We start from the raw sequence: 18,458 nt of genomic DNA on the forward strand, positions 1-18,458 counted from the left end.
ATTGTTGCCAGAAACCGATTTTCCGGCTTGCCTCGGTTTTTCAGTAGGCTACTACGTTCTGTGCGTTGATAATTATTTTTGATAGTCGAACTTTGCAAAACCTCGCTGATAAAACTAGAACACTAAAACGATGAATCAAACAATGCAAATGTGCTAGTTTACTTTATTTAGATGAAATCAAGCGCAGTATCATAGTTCCACCTGAATGAACGCGCGCGCGCACCTTGGCACGACAAGGCTACTGTCACACTAGAGATTAGGCTAATTAAAAATAAATCAATTAGCTCTGGGGAAGCTGAATCAGTGCCCCTGGATCAGTCTGTTTTGTCACGTTAATTAGCCTAGCCCTTTAGAGGGAAATTTCTCTTTACATTAACATGACGCCGATGCGAGTTCAGCTCACTATTTGCACTTTCTCATCGCGACCACATAGATAAGATGCTCTCCAGAAATAGATAGGCTAGATGTCCATGTGTGTTTTTCTTTTATCAATATACAATTGCATGTCGGATAAAGCTTTGATATTTTAAAAAAAACAAAACAAAACAAAAAGTAAAATATAATCGGAAAAACTGGAAAATACTGGAGATCTTCAAAGATGATGCTGATTTGAACGTGCACGTTGTTTGTCCTTGAACATCTCATCGTAGAGGCTTGAGCGCGTTTGACGCACATGTTCTCTCAGCCAATGGGAACGGCTCCTCGGCCCTGGACCTGTGCACCGCCGAGCAGGAGGCTGGGCAGGCGGAGTGAACGGGCGACATGTTGCTACAACTATCCAGTTGTTCTTGTTTATCGCTGGATGAGAGCAAAACGTCAACGACAGAAAGTAGTTATTTCTGGGCTCAGTCTATCTATCTATCTATCTATCTATCTATCTATCTATCTATCTATCTATCTATCTATCTATCCATCCATCCATCCATCCATCCATCCATCCATCCATCCATCTACAGTCCGTCCACCTGACAGATCTAGGGACAGTAGCTGTCTTCATTAAGTAATTGGTGTCAGAATAAAAATAACTTAGCTTCACGTTTGTAAGTGTCAGACTTAACTGGCTGATCTTGTTAGCACAACTGTCTTTACCAAAGCAGTGATCAAATAAGCTAATTAAAAAGGTCCTTAGTTAAAAATAAAAGGTTCACAGCATCATGAAGAAAAAGAAAATTGCTTGAAAAACTTTCAGAATTAATAATAATATCGTTTTCAGCACCCTCACCAGTTTCATGTAATAATTGATTCAGGCTCCTGAGATCATGTATAAAGTTTGTTATCAGGCATTTCTTGACATTTAACAGTGACACTCATGTGGGTTTCTATTAAAAATCTTCTTGATGGTGTGAAGTGAGTTCATGTGAATAGTGGGTCACCAGGGCACCACCATCACTCTCAATTAGAGATTATTTTCTGAGGGAGAGCCGTTTTTACCCACATCTCTGTTTAATCATCCGAAGAGCAGAAGAGCAGTTAAGCTCAGCTGCACGAGGATCACAAGACAAAACCCCACACCATGATAACTTACCATGTGTCTAAATGTGATGGGACCTTAATGTCACACTGAATTGATTGAACAGGAAACAGTAGTTCAATGGGAAAGAAAGATTGTTGACATTGATGTTTCCTCAGCACATAATAACAACAATGTTATGGTGATATTATTTCTATGATTTCACTTTTGACTTGTCAGATGAAAGCGCAACGTGAGATCTCTGCAGGTATCAGTGTTTTTGAGCTCCCTGTCTGGGCGGGTGGGTGGGTTTCTTCTCCGTCACTGAGCTGGATTAGACTAGAATGTGAAATCTGTTTTACCTCTATCCTCTAAATAGGATTTACACTCAGGGTCTATTGAACAGCCCCAGCCTGATGCACAGGACAGGAAATTGACTTAAACTAGCCTAAACAGACCTACATTTTATGTTCTGGCACAAATGTTTCTTCTATTGTTTGACCTGTTTGTCTTGTATACAGTATTGTGTCACAATTTGAAGTTAACTGAAATGTAGCCCTGTGTGGTTCACAAACACCTGTTGTAATATCTTTTTTTTTTTGCATGTAACTTAAAATGCTGCAGGTGAGTGTGACAAATAAAACAATAATGAAAAAAACATAATGCATTTCTTCTATTTTTGCATCATTCTTTACAGACTTTTGGATGTGCAAAGAGTCACACTGACTTTTTAAATTCCTACATCGAAATGCAAAATACTGAGCTTCCACTGAGGTGCGCTGCAACTGTGGAGACAAAAATAACAGACAGGGTGATTCCACTTTGTTGTGTTTCTCAGCCTTCGTTATTTCTCATTCGTATCATTCAAAGCTCTGCAGCTTGGACAGAGAAAATTATCAATCAAGAATACTATCAACCAGGAGTCAAAATTCATATATTTTGCCCTTAGAAAGACGTGCTATCCTTGAAGCATGAATTCTGTGTTTAACAGTTAAATGATGCTTATTGAGTCAAATTCCTCATCAGTAATCACTGCTGCTGCTGAGTTACACTAATAGCTGCTGCCAAGTTGCTCCGTCCAATGAGATCAGGGTGTAATCCACACCAGCTAATGAACTACCATGGAGGATTTTCAAGTGCAGAATAAACCTCGACCCAGTGCCCCAACACACCCTGAACACACACCTTCAAGACCCTGACAGGACGGAGATGAGTTCCTGTTGTTCTGGCTGATGTAAGAAAAAGGAGAAAACAAGAGAAGAAAATATACTTTGGATGATTCCTTTTTGATTCATTGCATTCAAGGCCGGATTTGACACCCTGCTACAGCAAGAAAATCGGGTAAGTGGAAAACTATTTATTTACTCGGCTACTGACATCATCAATGTTTCTCTATAAAATACCCCATTAAATACTCCATCAATGTCACAAACAAACTAAATCGGTTTATTATTTTTGCACAACTCAGACACCACAGAATCAAAAACTAAATCCTGACAATTTTAAAGATTTGAATTCCATCATAATTTCCTGATCAATTCATACCAAGATTTCTTGATTCTCCGATGTAAAAATGACTCAGAAACCACAAAAAAAGAGCAATAACCTTTTATATATGGTGATATCGTTACTTTTGTTCACGTGTTGCAACTTTTTAAGCATATTCAAAAGGGTTTATTAACAATGAGGTCAATCATCTAAATCTCTGGTATCAGCAGTCACTGTTAACTGGATTATGCAGAGTCAGGAGAGCACCTACGCAGCCAGCAGTATATAAGGGCAAGACAGAGCAGCTTATACACATGAAATACACATCCAGACAGACTTAACACACTTTACATTTCCTGTCCAAGTGTGATGCAAGGAGGTGTATTCTTCATTACATGATGAGACCTGGTCATTAATGGCTCAGCATGCAGTGTGATACCACATACCCACTGAGATAAAAATAATACTTATTCTAATAGGTTCTCTCCTAAAGAGTCTAAAACTTAAAAGCAGGCTTCTTTCTAAAGGTGTCTTTTTTTCATTGATGTTAAATAAAAGAAAGTCTTAGAGAAACTGAATGTTTTTTTTTTTCAGAAAATATGTGATATATCAAAATGGTATCATTTGTGGTTTTATAAAATCACAGAGGTAACCTGCAGAATGGAAATGAGAGAAAAAGGGCCAGACAGAGGAAGTGAAAAGACCTTGGGTTGTACAATCTGACCAAATGCTCTCCTTCCCCGTCTTGTAGCCCCTTTAATCCCTGAAACTGCTCACAAGCTTCATTTCCTGTCTGGAGCATCTAAAATAAAAAGTCCCCTTCAGTGACTTTTGCCTTTCCAACAGCAGGGTGCAGCATATCACAACAATATTTCTTTCCACCTTAAATATTTTTCATAAGAGCACAAATGCAGACTCAATATATGGGACAAACCCAGGGGAAATTAAAGCTGCTTTGCAGCAGTGGTCGGGGCCAGGCAATTTTGAACAAATTTAAGTAAATCTGAGCAACAAGAGACAAAATAGGAAAACAACAAGAACATCAACATTAAAATATCCATTCTGCTTCAGCTGAGGTTTGAACTCACAATCTCTATCACCAAGAACCATCCTGTAACTCACTGAGCTAATTGGCTCAAAATAAGACCTGGTGTGTGGCGTCACAAATGGACAACAGCCATGCAGCAGTTGTCAAAACAGATTAAAAAAATTCTGTTATCAAGACTAAAATCTGATAATACATATATTGCATCTTGAGAGCATGGAAATGTTGGTGATTCATTCTTAACGTAACTTAAGTGTTTTGCTTCATAAGAGAAAATCTAATGTTTAAAAATGCCACTCTTACATTGACTTCAGTTGTTCCCATGAGAGCAGAATTCAAAATATTTTCAAAAATTCAGTTTTTGAGATACAATTCTGATATTTGCCAAACTTCATCAACCACGACTCCAAAATATTATCCATTTTTTTCAGGAAGATTGAAAATGTATTTAGCAAGAATTGGCTGGTATGTGTTTACAGTCAAACGTTTTCATGCACTGTAGGTTAAAGTTTTCAAATATCAAAAATCTGGGTGTTAACTTTGTGGAGGCCGGTCTGAAGATGCAGTGTAGCAAATTTGGTGTCAAGTGAGCAGAAATTGTGGGACAAGAAAGGTTTAATAAGTTTTACAGTTTTTGAAAACAAAAAAACAGAGTGATGGACTTCATAATTTGTACAAAAGTTTTTGCAGGGGTTACATAGGTGAAAGTTGCAAAACTGCAGCACATCTGGTTGGTTTCAAAGTTTTTAAATTTAAATGCTTATTGTTGTGGAATTTAGCAAATTAGTGGCTTCCTTAATATGTAAAAAGAAGTGAAGCATCTCACAACACATTATTGCTCAGTGCAAATCTAGACATTTTTCAGCACTGTCATTGACTTTAAGTGTGTGTGTGCTACAGACAAAGTTGCAGCCATGGACATCGGTGGCTTGGAGACGGTGGTGGCGAACTCTGCCTATGTGTCGGCCCGAGGCAGCATTGATGGAGCTGCAGCTGCCAGTATGCGTGACAAGAAGATGCGTGCCCGTCTGAATCTCCCACACATCAGAGATTGTGAACACATGAAGGCAACTGTGGACACAGCCTTTGACAGTATGTGTGTCAATCAACCCATCGGTAAGCGACTGTTTCAACAGTTTCTGGATAGCGACGCAACCCACAAAAATGCTGGAGAGCTGTGGAAAGACATTGAAGACTACTATGTATGCCAAGAGAAGGACAGAGTGCAGAAAGCCCAAAAAATTGTCAATAAGTACTATGAGTCAGCTTCAAAGAATTTTTGCAGCTTCCTGGAGGAGAAGGCCATCACTCGAGTTAAGGAAGACTTCAAGAACGTCCACGGTGAACTGTTTAAAGAGAGCGAGCAGCAGCTGATAAAACACCTGGAGAAGACAGCCATGGACGGCTTCAAGAACAGCATGTACTTCTTGCGATATGTTCAGTTCAAATGGTTGGAGAGCCAGGCTGTTGACGAGACCTGGTTCATGGACTTCAGGGTCCTGGGTAAAGGAGGTTTTGGGGAGGTGTTTGCCTGCCAGGCTAAAGCAACAGGGAAAATGTACGCCAACAAAAAGCTGGAAAAAAAGAGGCTGAAGAAACGCAAAGGATATGAGGTAAAGGCCAGATGTAGCATTAAAGGTCCTACCCACAGCCACTGACAGGTTCAAACAAAAGAGCTACAAAACAAAGTGAGCTTATTCTGATGGCAACCTCATATGAACCCAGAGCAGGAAATGAGAGAGAAACATTGTGAAAGGATATGCCCCACTGAGTGCAGAGGTTTAGTTTTCCCCACAAAGGCTCAATGCAAAGAAGCTTGTGACTCTCGTAAAGACCTCACAAAGCAGCTCAGAGCCAGACACAGAGACAGTAGACTAGACTGAAGCCCTTTGCTTTTAAAAGCACCAGTGGATAATGAACTTTTAATTTTGTTGACAGCATCACTTTCATGGTTGAGGTATAAATACTAGGCCTGCTGCAGGAAGGATTAAAAAATGAAAGATCAACAACAGTAACATACCGCATCCAGGCTTGGAGGATCCAAGTACGGAAAGTATGTTTACTTTTTTTTTTCTTTTACACATCACCAGGGGTTCCCTTGAATCATGGAGAAACAAAAGTCTGCAGGTTTTCAAACTGACTTAAGACTCCAGCTAATTAGCACAGCTTCAAATAGAAGGACAGATCTATGACAATTCTGGTTGGTAAGAAAATGTGCCAACTCACGATTCATCATGACACTCCTTGAGTAAGCCATGGAACAGCGCCAGGAGGACCTGTGAACTGTACATTTAAGCACCCTAACACCTTAATTAATTACTAGTGCCTAAAAATGTGGTGGTGCTGCTCCTTCTTTGACATGCCAAAACATCACATGTATAAACATGTTAGATCAGTACTGTACCATACTGCAGGAACCTGTGTTTAACAAGACAAAAAAACAAATATCTAAATACCTGTGTGGCTTAGGCTTTTCATTTCTGACATTGTGCATTTCTGTTTTTTGTTGCACTAATCATGTTGTGATGGTTATTTCTATAGGGAGCCATTGTGGAGAAGCGCATCCTTGCAAAAGTTCACAGTCGCTTCATTGTGACACTGGCTTACGCCTTCCAGACTAAGACAGACCTCTGCTTAGTCATGACCATCATGAATGGCGGAGACCTCAGGTGCTCTATATAAACACCAACTGCAGCTTTACACACTTCACAACAGTGAAATCAACCCACAGACATATTACTTATACTTTTAAAACACATGCTATGTACTGGTGGTTTCTGTAGTTAACAACATAGTAAAGGTGTTGTCGTTCTCTCATCCCCACTAATCAGCCTAAGGTAGATAAACCTCACAGCTAATATACGGCCTAGGCTCTTAGGTGCGTCATGCTATAAGTCGAGAACAACTTGAGGAGTCTTGAGTGGCTTCACCTCTCTCCTCTACTGTTTTTTATTTCTCAGAGGCTTTACAAAATACAATAACATCCATCTGACTCTCTCAGGTTTCACATGTACAATGTGGATGAAAAAAACCCTGGTTTCAATGAGAAGAGAGCGTGTTTCTATACAGCTCAGGTCATCTGTGGGTTGGAGCACCTTCATCAGCACAGAATCATCTACAGAGACCTGAAACCAGAGAACGTTCTGCTGGATGATGCAGGTCAGCCATCTCCTCCACAACATTGTATGAATGCATGAATATACTGACGTTAAAGCCCCAAGTATCTGTCCTAACCCATCACAATGCAAGACTGGTGGGTTAACCAGCTGACTTTGATTTTAGCCACTTCCATGAGGGAAAACATCCATAAAAGAGAAAAAAAGATACCTTAATTAATGTTAGCTTGAAGTGAATAGCGGTGCATAACAGTTGGTGGTCGGTTTAATACCCATGTGCCACTGTTAACCAAAGCCTTGTCATATAGGACATGTCCGGCTGTCAGACTTGGGCCTGGCTGTTGAACTTCCACCGGGAAAAGACACAACTACTGGATATGCGGGAACCCCAGGTGAGTGAGCAAATATAATACATAAAATTTGGATGAAGTTTATGGGGTCATTGGAGAGAGAATATTGCGATCCAAGGAAAAAATTAATCTGAGCAAGCTGACCATGGTTTGCTTAGCAGTCTCCTGTTTCATTGATGATTACAGGTTTCATGGCCCCAGAGCTGCTCCAGAAGATACAGTATGACTACTCAGTGGACTATTTTACTCTGGGAGTCACTCTGTATGAAATGGTTGCTGCCAAGGGGCCCTTTAGAGTACGAGGAGAAAAGGTACGAATCAGGTGTTTTTATAGGTAAACTATCCTGATTTCTGTTCTTTGCTTCTAATTCTCTGAGGTTCCCTCATCTATGGAAAATGTTTGTGTCTTTCTTTAGGTAGAGAATGACGAGGTAGCTCGCAGAATTCTCAACGATCCAGTTGCATATCCACCCAACTTCACAAAAGAGTTGAAGGATTTTTGTGAAGGCCTGATGGAGAAGGACCCAGCGAAACGTCTTGGGTTCAAGAACAACGACTGCACAGAGCTGAAGAATCAGCCTTTCTTCAAAGAAATAAACTGGGGCCGTCTGGAAGCAGGTTGGTGATGCCCACTGAACCATCCAAGCAAAAATGCATAAAGTAAAGCAAAACCTCTTACTGATTTAATCTGATCTAATCCTACAGGCCGATATATGTTCAAGAAACTGTAGCTATGGATGGAACAAAAGACATAATCCCCCAAATTTCAGGAATCTGATAGATTAACCTACCCTACTCTAATTTGTTTATATCTTCTGTGTTTTTTCTAAAGGTATGATGCCTCCACCATTTGTCCCTGATCCAAAGATGGTCTATGCCAAAGATATTGACGATGTTGGCGCCTTCAGCACAATAAAGGGTCTTGTCCTGGATAACAAGGACACAGAGTTTTACAATGATTTTGCCTCTGGCAGTATCCCAATCCCATGGCAGGAGGAAATGATTGAAACAGGTGTGTTTGGAGAGCTGAACATCTGGGGAGAGGGCGGCAAACTGCCCAATGATCTTGACCCAAACTACGTGGAAACCAAATCTGGGGGATGTGTGCTACTTTAATCTAGAACAACAGAGCAGAGGAAAGAATACCTACTGAGATTTTTTTAAAATAGTAAATAATCATTTGGTGCCACTTTCTGACACTTGTACTACAGTATAACCTGTTCCTATCATCCTGCTTCTAATGCAATCTAATACAGCAGTATCCCAATAAATGGTTATAATGATCAGTTATTGTTAAAACTGTTAAGGAGGCAATAAGAGGAAATAAATGTTGAATTGTATTGCATTAATACTGACAGGTGTTTCTATTATGAGTGAACATCTCTTTAACACACAATGAACATTTTAATTCATGGCAGGCCTATCGTGTTATTATTTTGAGCTAAGTGTATTTAATACAATGACAACTAAGTGAGAATATTGTATATGAATATATAATATTTTGAATATTCATAGTGCTATTGTAAAAGTGGCAGCATGATGTAATGTCAGATAAATATTATAAAACAATGTAAATATAGTTTCACTAACAATACCTCCTGAAATGCCACTGCGTCTGTAATTACTTGTGTTTATTGTTCAATGTTCAGATATATTCAATAGGAATTATTGTATATAGAAACCAAATGCAATATTTATTTAATGTGTAATTATTTGGAAAAAGAAAAAATACTACATTGTCAATGTAATGTCTAATGTGTAATTACTGTTTATTTACTTCTTATATGACAAATCATTTTTAAGTTAGTATAATGGCAAACATTGTAGATTTGAGTTAAAAGCAGTTAATAAAATCTTGCAAAGCATTAATGTACGTGTTGGTGCCCTTTTCTGTGGCTTTATTGTCTACGCCAGTATATGAAGACCGCTTCATTTTCAACTGAGAAAAGGAATTAAAACTTTAAAATGATAACAATAATTTTAAGTTTCTAATTTTGACCCCCAATGTTATTTGGCTGGAAATGAAAAGTCAAGAGCTCATTAAAGTTATTACAGCTCACTCTGAGGACACTATGGACATATGTAAAGAGAATAAAATTACAAGTAGTCCAGTAGTTGTTGGACACAAGAGTATCAAGCCCATTAGGATTCATCCTCACAGGATCATGAACAGTTTATTTTGTATTTTAGTCTGAGCTGGACTGACTGACAGAAAAAACGAACACAGCCATCGACTGAACCATAGTGTGAGCATGGCTAAAAATCTGCTATTATATTCAAATAAATCATTGTTCAAGGTTTTTTGTGTAAGTTTTGTGTGGTGGAGAAAGAGAGTCATAGAGACAGAGATACAGAGAGCTATAATCTTAGATGATAGAAAGAGATGAGACCAGGAACTGAAGCAGTGACTTCACCGAAACTCAGTACACAAACAGTGACTGTTCAAAGTTATACAAACGTCACATTATTTAAACAGCTTTTACTGACAGATAGCCCATTACTGAGCCCACACATTACTCATCGTCTAAATTAAGCTCAGTGGAGAAAAGCCCAAAGACTTTTAAAATTACATATTTTATATCATTAATCTTAATAAACAACCAAACACAACCTGCTTCATTCACTGATCATTATGATTGTGTACCTGACTTGCAGGTATTGTAGCAGATGTTGTAAAACATTATGTTCAATTACTTCACTGAGGATAGCTAAAGTAAGAAAGCAAGAAAAGTAATAATGAAAATACTGAAAATGTAAAAAAAAAAAAAAAAAAAAAGTCAATTCACTCTGTTTTCCTCACATAGCCTACACACAACAGGAAGAGAAATGAAAGGAATGAGTTTGAAGCAATGCACAAACTATTTTGTGTGCAATTGTGTGATCATCTACAAATGATATCACATGCATTCAAAAAAAAGAACTCATCTGTGAGAAATGTGGGCCAGATTTACAACCAGGGAATACACAGCTAATTAACATATCAAAGGCTAATATGTAAAATATTTTTCAGTGCAATTTAGTACCTCTCCCCTGAAGTCAGACCTCAGAAGTACTCTGCTTAAGTATCCACTTATCAACTACATTGATGCTAAAAAACAAAACAAAACAAAACAACAAACATCGACTTGTTCTTAGTTAAGTATTTGATGTGTCCAATCTCAATTCCTAATAGTCTTTAATTCCAGTGATAACATCTGGTCACAGCCAGTTTCAAAGCACAGAAACCTAAAGCCACCTCAGGTTTCTTTAAAGTGAACTATCCCTTTAAGCAGAGAGGTCAATGCGGACACAACTGAATAAATATTTCAGCTGACTGAGGGAAGGGCAAGGAAATAAAATATTAACAGAGAAATGATTATGAGTTAATCCCCAAGTGTCTGTCCAATACTGTAAATACTGTATCTGACAGTACTTTGAACTGTACCTCAGATTACTGATCAGTAAAGGTGAATACACATTTGATAAGATATAGACTGTAAATTGTGAGTTTGAAGTTTCTCCCAAACACAGAATTAGTCCAATGTAACTAATGATACATGTGTGAATATGCCTTTAAGAGTAACCTCTGCAAAGTATTTGGGTAGGATCATGGAGAAAAACTATAAACACTGCATACAAAATTGCAGTAAGTCCAATTCTAAACCTTCCATATCTAACTTAATGTATAGTGACCACCAATTAATTATAAGCATGCTTTAGAGCAACCTGGCCTTTGGTCAACCTTTCTGAGTCGACAGCACTGTATGACTATGTAAACACAACATTTCAGTCATTGTTGAATGTATACGCTTCAGTATAAAAAATGGATTTACAAATAGCAAGAGTTTCAACATATCTTTTGTCATGTTGCAGTCTTGTTAATGCTTAACCACTGCTAAAATGGATACTTTCTGCCTTCAATAAATCACCCATAGACAACTTCAACTTAGCCAGCTTTCAGTGATTGCTCTGCCCTCTATTCAGTATTTCCCTGTAAGTGTTTGCTTATGGGACTTGAAATCACCTCTCTAAGATGACATGCTACCAATTCCTCAAAAGGGGATACAGGCAGGAGGACAAGATGATGTGAGCAGCTATAAAAAGACTGACAGAGAAAACAGAACAGTACAATATGAACATCATTATTAAAATCACCTCATAAGATGTTTCCCAATTATTCAGCTCATCATTAAACGCCTCTGTGACTTACGTGATCCTGCTCACAGTACTAAAACATTTTGCAAATATATCTGCAGTGCTCTAATTGGAATTGGCTTTTTAAACTCCTGCAGAACAAAAGAAAAACAACAATGAATTATGGTCTTTGTCTTCTGTAGAAGTCTCTGAAGCATATCAAAGCAATCAGTGCCAAAGCTGAGATAACTGTTTTACAAGAGATTATCTCTTCCGCAACTGCCAATCGAAGGAGAGAAAAAAAATCTAATTGTATACTTACATTTCTATGGTAACGTGCCTGGCAAGTGAAATGTCATCAATTTTGGGCGGGAATAGAAGACTTATAATGTAGCAAGCCAACAAATCAATGTTCAAATTAGTCCAGGTTTGAGAGCATGAGAAAAAAATTCAGAGTGAGCTCTCACACTCCCAAAATGTATATCAGATACAGGAGCTGCAAATAGAGCTCCCCACTATCTATTGAGGATTGCTAATTATTAATAGAAAATTACTTTCAAGATGAAAGAGATCATCGAGGTTGTAGCACTTTTCTTAGGTTTTGTTGGCTGGATTATGATTTTTATATCACTAGAAGATCAGTATTGGAAAGAATCCACCACAGAGGGTAGCGTAATTACAACCTCAACAATCTATGAAAACCTATGGATGTCTTGTGCCAGTGATTCTACAGGGATCTATAATTGTCGTGACTTTCCATCCCTTTTTGCTCTCCCAGGTAAGTAAAGAACTTATGTTATAGTCTTATGTCATATTTATGTTTCTGAATGTATACAATGGAGGATCCTAGAAAAGCCATTTCATTGATATCTGCTGTTAAAAAATGAAAACATAGATGTTATAGGTCAATATTAACAAAATACTTAATATTTTTTATCAAGTAGGCTCCAATTATTTCTGATGATTCAGCTGTATGTGATAGCTGAGTCTGCATTTTATTATCTGTCATACTGAGGAAAATGCAGCTTTAAGTTCTTTAATTGGGGTGAGTCCAAAGTTATTAGCTAGCCTGATCTTTAGAAAAAAAACGAAAGAGAAAATAATTGACATTTATAATATCTACATATAATACACAGTGTCGGTGCTGTAACCTACAGAAGCTTGTAATTTATTTAGTTGAGGCTATAAAGAAGAATGTCTTTATCAATGTTTTTGCGCAAGACAAACTATAGTGGATAACATTTTACAACCTCTGAAATCTTACATATAGCCCGTTATTATAGAGCTATAAGATTATCATGACAGTGTAGAAGTCTCTCTTTCATTAATTGTATAATAATTAATGTAATGCATTTTGGACATTCCATTTACATGTGGTAAATGTATACTGACAAATCAATTACTTATTTGTGCTTGTGCTACTTTTGAAACTTGGCACCTGAAACCATATTGTAATTCAGTACAACATCAACTACTACTTCATAAGCAATTGTAACTCCGGATTTGAAGCAGTTTGCAATTTCGTATTATTTGTTATATTATTTATTATTTATATCGTAGGAACTCACATCTTAAAGCCAGGGCATTACAGCTAAACAATATTAAAAATATATATATATTACGATTTTTGACATATATTGTGATCGCGGTACAAGTTACAGAAGGAATGGTAATTATTGCTTCAAAAAACAAACAAAACGATGATGCGATTTTGCTGGGGTCTGTATCAAACAAGCATGTTTTGTCATATCTGTAGAATATGATTTGTTGAATGGGGTATTTATATTGCACGTCTTGCATTCACGTCACATTTTGTGACACTTTTTCATTCTGTTATTCTTATCTGTAATCTGGTCACTTTGCTTGATTAAATGCAATTTCAATAATATTTTGTAATTGTTCATCCCTACACTGGCACTAATGTAGTATCCACCTCAATCACTGTGCTACTGGATCACCGAGGTCTGATTTTCTTCTTTGTCTGTGTGACCGAAAGCCTGCATCAGAGCTTCGTTACAATGGTGATGAAAGTTTAATGATGAATAACTCTGCATTCGGTAACAAACAAAGACATGTCTCTCGGGCTTGGCTGTCAGATAAGCAGGTTTATCTGTGGGTCAGTATGTGGTGATGCACCCTCACCCCTCAGTGCCCTCAACTTTCCCATCTTCCCTCTGACACAAGGTGATGACGGGATCCTAAACATGACTAGAATCCCATCAATAAGCGTTTGATATTATTGACATAGTGTTCAAAAAGCAAATACCATTTGGTGACAAATTGCTTTAGGTCTATAGACGTTAGTAAGAAGGTCTGAAGGTTGGACTTCACCTCTCTGTTGTCCTTTAGGTTGGGTAAACATTTGGAACCTTTGAAAAAGTTCAATAGAGTTGAGAATAATAGGGGAAATCATGAGTGGGCTAGTTGGAATTAATCATTGATTTGCAGTTTTCTGGAACATCTAAGCTCCGTGGTTGCAGACAATTGGTCTGGCACACTGAGGCTGTAGGGCCAACAAATCCACACGTTTGTTGAGGAAGATAGCTTGGAGAATCAACGTTTGTACTAAGTGTTCCTCTCTGGATAACTCTACACGGGTTGGACAGAAGAATCAAGGAAATATGAATCCGATAGTGGAAGCTTTTGCCTTCTTCCTGGGCTTTCTGGGCTGGTTGATGGTTGGGATCGCCCTTCCAAATCGATACTGGAGGGTGTCTTCTGTGGATGGTAATGTTATCACCACATCAACCATCTATGAAAACCTATGGATGTCCTGTGCAACTGACTCTACGGGGGTTCACAACTGCCGTGATTTTCCATCTTTGCTCGCCCTTAATGGTACGTGGCGTACATAGCAAATGCTTCATTAGTATTGATGACTGATGATCTGATACTTTACTATTAGGATATTAGCATAAGAGTTGTGTAGCAAATATTGTGTTTTTCACAGAAGCACTTGAGAAAAGAAAGATATTAAAGTTCATCTCCAGTGCGTACAGGAGTGACCATGCCAAGATTCAATCAAACAATTGAGAACTTATGACTCTTTTGTTATTGTTTTCTTCCACATCCATTTGATTTAAATGTGACCTCAGAGTACCTTTTAAAAAGCTCTCAGGTGCCTCCTACTGTACTTGCTGTAATCAGTAAATAGGGGTAATATACAACAAGGCATGATAAGATCAAAGAGGGTGAGTAAGTACAACCACTGTGAAGCTCGACGGTGAAATATAGTATATTCAATCACCAAAAAACATTCTGAACTCAGTACAATTTGTTAGATTCTGTTAATTTATTTCACCTGATTAGATGTCAGTTTCCTTCATGAAAATGTTTTTTCTGAATGATACAGCAAACAAGTGCTGTCACATGAAACTCTAAACACTTCCTTGTTATCAGTCATAATCAAGAGGCAGACTTATCAATACAGTGATTTTGGATTGTATCCAAATAGTACAATGACTGAATGCCCAGTCGTGCTCTTTACTCTCTAGTTCCAGCATAGATAGCCTACTCCTGCTTTGATAATAATGATGATTGAAGGGTTGATGGATTAATAACAAACCTGTTTGTGAGACTTCTTTAACTGGGTTACACACAACAGTTGAATTTCAAATGCTTGCATTGCTTATATTATTTTAGGAAAATACATTATTCAATAAGTGTAACTAATTTCTTTATCATTATTCTTCTTTTTATTTGTTTACAGGGTACATTCAGGCCTCCCGTGCACTGATGATTGCTGCCATTGTGTTTGGGACATTCGGGCTTGTGGCAACTCTTGTAGGAATGCAGTGCTCAAAGATAGGAGGAGAAAACTACGTCCTTAAAGGGAGGATTGCTGCTATTGGAGGAGCGTTCTTCTTACTGCAGGGTAAAGACATTAGGATGGATGGAGGGACCATGTAACAAAATGGAGACTTTGGCCTTATTACAAAGACAAAAATATGGGTGCAATGAGAAATTGATGCAAGAAAAAGAGTTAAACCATGTGTTTACACCTGGAGAGGTAAACATGTCCAATCTGCTATTAGAAAATGGGTCACCACTTGAAAAGGTTATCTCTCTGACAAACTTGCTGGAGTGCAAACTAAGCCAGCCTTTACCAAAGCCGTGTGGATTGTTAGAGCAGGTCACTCTTTGTAAAAACAAAAAGTGACAGGAGACGGGTAATGTGGTAAAGGAAGTGACGTATCCACATAAAGCAAAAGACAAAAACACAGTCTGAGCATGTGAGGTGCTGAAGGTGACCGTTATCATCAAGGCTTTTATCAAAACCTTATTCAATAGACTGTATATATTGCAAAGTCTATGACTTTATAAACAGTATAACTATTTGATTATTTTTATTTATAGTATTTCCATAGTAATAGTTTCTATTTTGGAGAAGGGGGAGTTAAAGAAGATTAGTTTACAACAAGCTAATTCATCCAGTCTTTAGCCTCATCAACAGAGCTCAGTTTACTTAAAGATTAAAGGTGTTACTCCTTGTGTAAACCCTGAAAAAGCTTTCACCACAAATTTTTGCCTTAATTTGCAACTATGTGTGCTGTTTGCATTAAAATGTCTTGGCTGTCTGATGTAAACAATATTTTGTTTCTGTAGGGCTTTGCACCATGATTGCCATATCCTGGTATGCTGCCAACATCACGCAAGAGTTCTTTGACCAATTTTATGCAGGGACTAAGTAAGTCAGTATACAATCTGTATCAATATTACTTTGTGTTGGAAGAAGTGGAGCAACAGTGAAATGGCACAAATGGGTGTTTTTTTTATCCATCAGTCAAATGATAACACTTAAAAAAATATCTTCTTTTACAGGTATGAAATTGGAGAAGGCCTGTATATCGGCTGGTCTTCAGCCATACTTGCCATTTGTGGAGGCTCGTGCCTGCTTTGTGCTTGTAAAGTCAAAGACCCCACTGAGAAAATGTGAGTATCTGTTTCTAAAAAATGTTTGATATTGATGTGTACAGGAGTTGACGCATATTCTCTATACTAAAACATGTCTTTCACATTTTAGACCGTACCGATACCAACAACCATCCAGAGGACATGTGCTGTCAACTGTGGCAACATCTCAGTCTGTGCCAAGCAACTACGGACGAAACGCATACGTCTGATTATGAGGCAAAGCCAGATGAGTTGGGGTCAATTCTCCAGACTGATTGTGCTGAGAGAAAATCAACAGCATTTATCGCTCTGAATCCTCTCTAATCACTGTGTAGTAGTCTAAGAACAGCACAGGACTTATTGGCTTTATCCAATCTAAAGCATTTATTCAAACATTTGATGTATAGCTATTTTAATGTTTACATTGTGATTACTGCTCAACTATATCAGCATATAGGCTTGTGTATACTGTGATATCGGTGTACCAATATTTAATCCTCAAATAACCTTACACTGTTCAGTAATTAAAGTTTGTGTTAGTATATATGAGTGTTTTCTGAGTGTTGTAATCATTTGTTACATGTGTATATCTTGCTGCAAGTTTTCTAGTGGGGAAACATAACACTTAATTTGTCACTTTTACTTTTGACCAATAATATGGCATGGCATTTAAAAAAAGCAACAACTTTTTTTGGCCTGTTGTTGACCTTCCAGGGGATGTTATTGGCTTGGTGGCCTGAACAACAGGAGGGCAAACACTGGCATTGAAACAAATGCAGCCTTTGTAGATTTTGTGAATTTTAATTTTCCTTTGGCAGGTTTGAATTTCCAATGTTCTGACATACAGTTTTTGTTTGTGTGGATTTAAGTATGTTTTATATACAAATGTATACAATTTTAGTTGCACTAAAGCATGATAATGTTATTGAGGGATCAGGATTTCCATATAAGACTGATGAACCAACAAATAAAAGAACTTAACAAATTTGTTGCTCATCATCCTTTCTTTTGATTCATTAGCCAACAGACAACTGAATGTATGACCTATTAATTCACTGCATTCGAAATTAAATTGACTAATCAATTAATTTACATGCATTTGAAACATGAAACGAAACTCATCAAATGTTTTTTTCTCACTTTATTTTCATTGACCAGCCTTACCATAGTTAAACACGTTGCAGGTGTTACATTTTTTTCTTTTTTTACATTCTACTAAATAAAAAGGTAGCAAAAATGACATAGCATCAACCGTTCTTTTTCTTAAACAATCCGTTTGGGTGCCATCTTCCCCTCTTCTTCCCTCTCACACTTCAACATGCATCTGATCACATCCACAATAAAAAGGTAACATACACACCTGTAATAACCAGAGAACCCACCATTGACAATAGTAGTCGTGAATGCCCATCCCATCACCACAGAGCCGCCTGGTATATGTGAAATTCAAAAGTTTTCCACATCCTAGCTCCATTCATCCTCCTCCACTTCCAGCCAAGGTGCCCATCCGTCTGTAAATTGTGCATTTTGGAGTCTCAACATAAAAGTTATTTTTTCCATTGTGTAAATTGTGTAAGTGCCATGTATGACTGCCATGTATCAGATGTTGGGGGATCTTTTTTAAGCCAGCTCAGGGTTATTGCTTTTCACCAATAAATCGAACATCTCCCTCCAAAAGTGGACACTTCCAAAATACATGTGCGTGATTTGTGGACTCCTCTCTGCATTTCCTCCAGCATGCACCTGTTTGACTGGGGATTCTCTATGTTTATCACATCAGCCTCTTCCTAGACACATCAGCCAATCCAACTGCCTGGTTTGTTACTTCTTCTAATTACATCTTCACCCTAACCTTATGTAGATGTACCTGTCTCAGAGTGCTGGTCATGCAAACCTAAGTACTGAATAATTGGTTGTGCTACTGGGTAAAAAAAAGCAACACTTATGGGATTGGATTAATGCAGATCAAATTGCATCCTGCTGTCAAGACCTGGCCTTTACTT

At 37.9% G+C, this 18,458-nt stretch overlaps 2 protein-coding genes across 3 annotated transcripts; both read left to right on the plus strand.

The window, feature by feature from the left end:
• Nucleotides 1-4,841: 4,841 nt before the first annotated feature.
• On the plus strand, nucleotides 4,842-8,634 carry grk1b (G protein-coupled receptor kinase 1 b). Its single transcript, XM_085796817.1, has 7 exons — nucleotides 4,842-5,596; nucleotides 6,525-6,652; nucleotides 6,985-7,142; nucleotides 7,408-7,491; nucleotides 7,636-7,760; nucleotides 7,866-8,067; nucleotides 8,282-8,634. The coding sequence occupies exons 1-7, from the start codon at nucleotides 4,898-4,900 to the stop codon at nucleotides 8,563-8,565; spliced, it is 1,680 nt and encodes a 559-aa protein (XP_085652943.1). The 5' UTR covers nucleotides 4,842-4,897; the 3' UTR covers nucleotides 8,566-8,634.
• A 3,489-nt stretch (nucleotides 8,635-12,123) lies between these two features.
• LOC146974460 (claudin-15-like) lies at nucleotides 12,124-17,568 on the plus strand. 2 transcript variants are annotated; one of them, XM_085796820.1, is made up of 5 exons: nucleotides 12,124-12,340; nucleotides 15,272-15,436; nucleotides 16,168-16,249; nucleotides 16,384-16,494; nucleotides 16,586-16,764. In XM_085796820.1, the coding sequence occupies exons 1-5, from the start codon at nucleotides 12,124-12,126 to the stop codon at nucleotides 16,683-16,685; spliced, it is 675 nt and encodes a 224-aa protein (XP_085652946.1). In that variant the 3' UTR covers nucleotides 16,686-16,764. The 2 variants fall into 2 exon arrangements, with proteins under 2 accessions (XP_085652946.1, XP_085652944.1); XM_085796818.1 differs by lacking the exon at nucleotides 12,124-12,340 and adding an exon at nucleotides 14,010-14,400 and having other exon boundaries at nucleotides 16,586-17,568.
• Nucleotides 17,569-18,458: the final 890 nt, after the last annotated feature.

Source organism: Trachurus japonicus, chromosome 14 (assembly GCF_045865225.1).
Source record: "Trachurus japonicus isolate A0001 chromosome 14, Traja_1.0".
NCBI lineage: Eukaryota > Metazoa > Chordata > Actinopteri > Carangiformes > Carangidae > Trachurus > Trachurus japonicus.

Excerpts from the sequence above, each read along its gene's own strand:
- LOC146974460 (XM_085796820.1), top strand. The coding sequence starts at position 12,124 with ATGAAAGAGATCATCGAGGTTGTAGCACTTTTCTTAGGTTTTGTTGGC. Across the intron at positions 12,341-15,271 it reads ATCCCTTTTTGCTCTCCCAG|GGTACATTCAGGCCTCCCGT; the intron begins GTAAGTAAAGAA and ends ATTTGTTTACAG. Across the intron at positions 16,495-16,585 it reads AAAGACCCCACTGAGAAAAT|ACCGTACCGATACCAACAAC; the intron begins GTGAGTATCTGT and ends TTCACATTTTAG.
- grk1b (XM_085796817.1), top strand. The coding sequence starts at position 4,898 with ATGGACATCGGTGGCTTGGAGACGGTGGTGGCGAACTCTGCCTATGTG. Across the intron at positions 7,143-7,407 it reads CGTTCTGCTGGATGATGCAG|GACATGTCCGGCTGTCAGAC; the intron begins GTCAGCCATCTC and ends CTTGTCATATAG. Across the intron at positions 7,492-7,635 it reads TGGATATGCGGGAACCCCAG|GTTTCATGGCCCCAGAGCTG; the intron begins GTGAGTGAGCAA and ends TGATGATTACAG.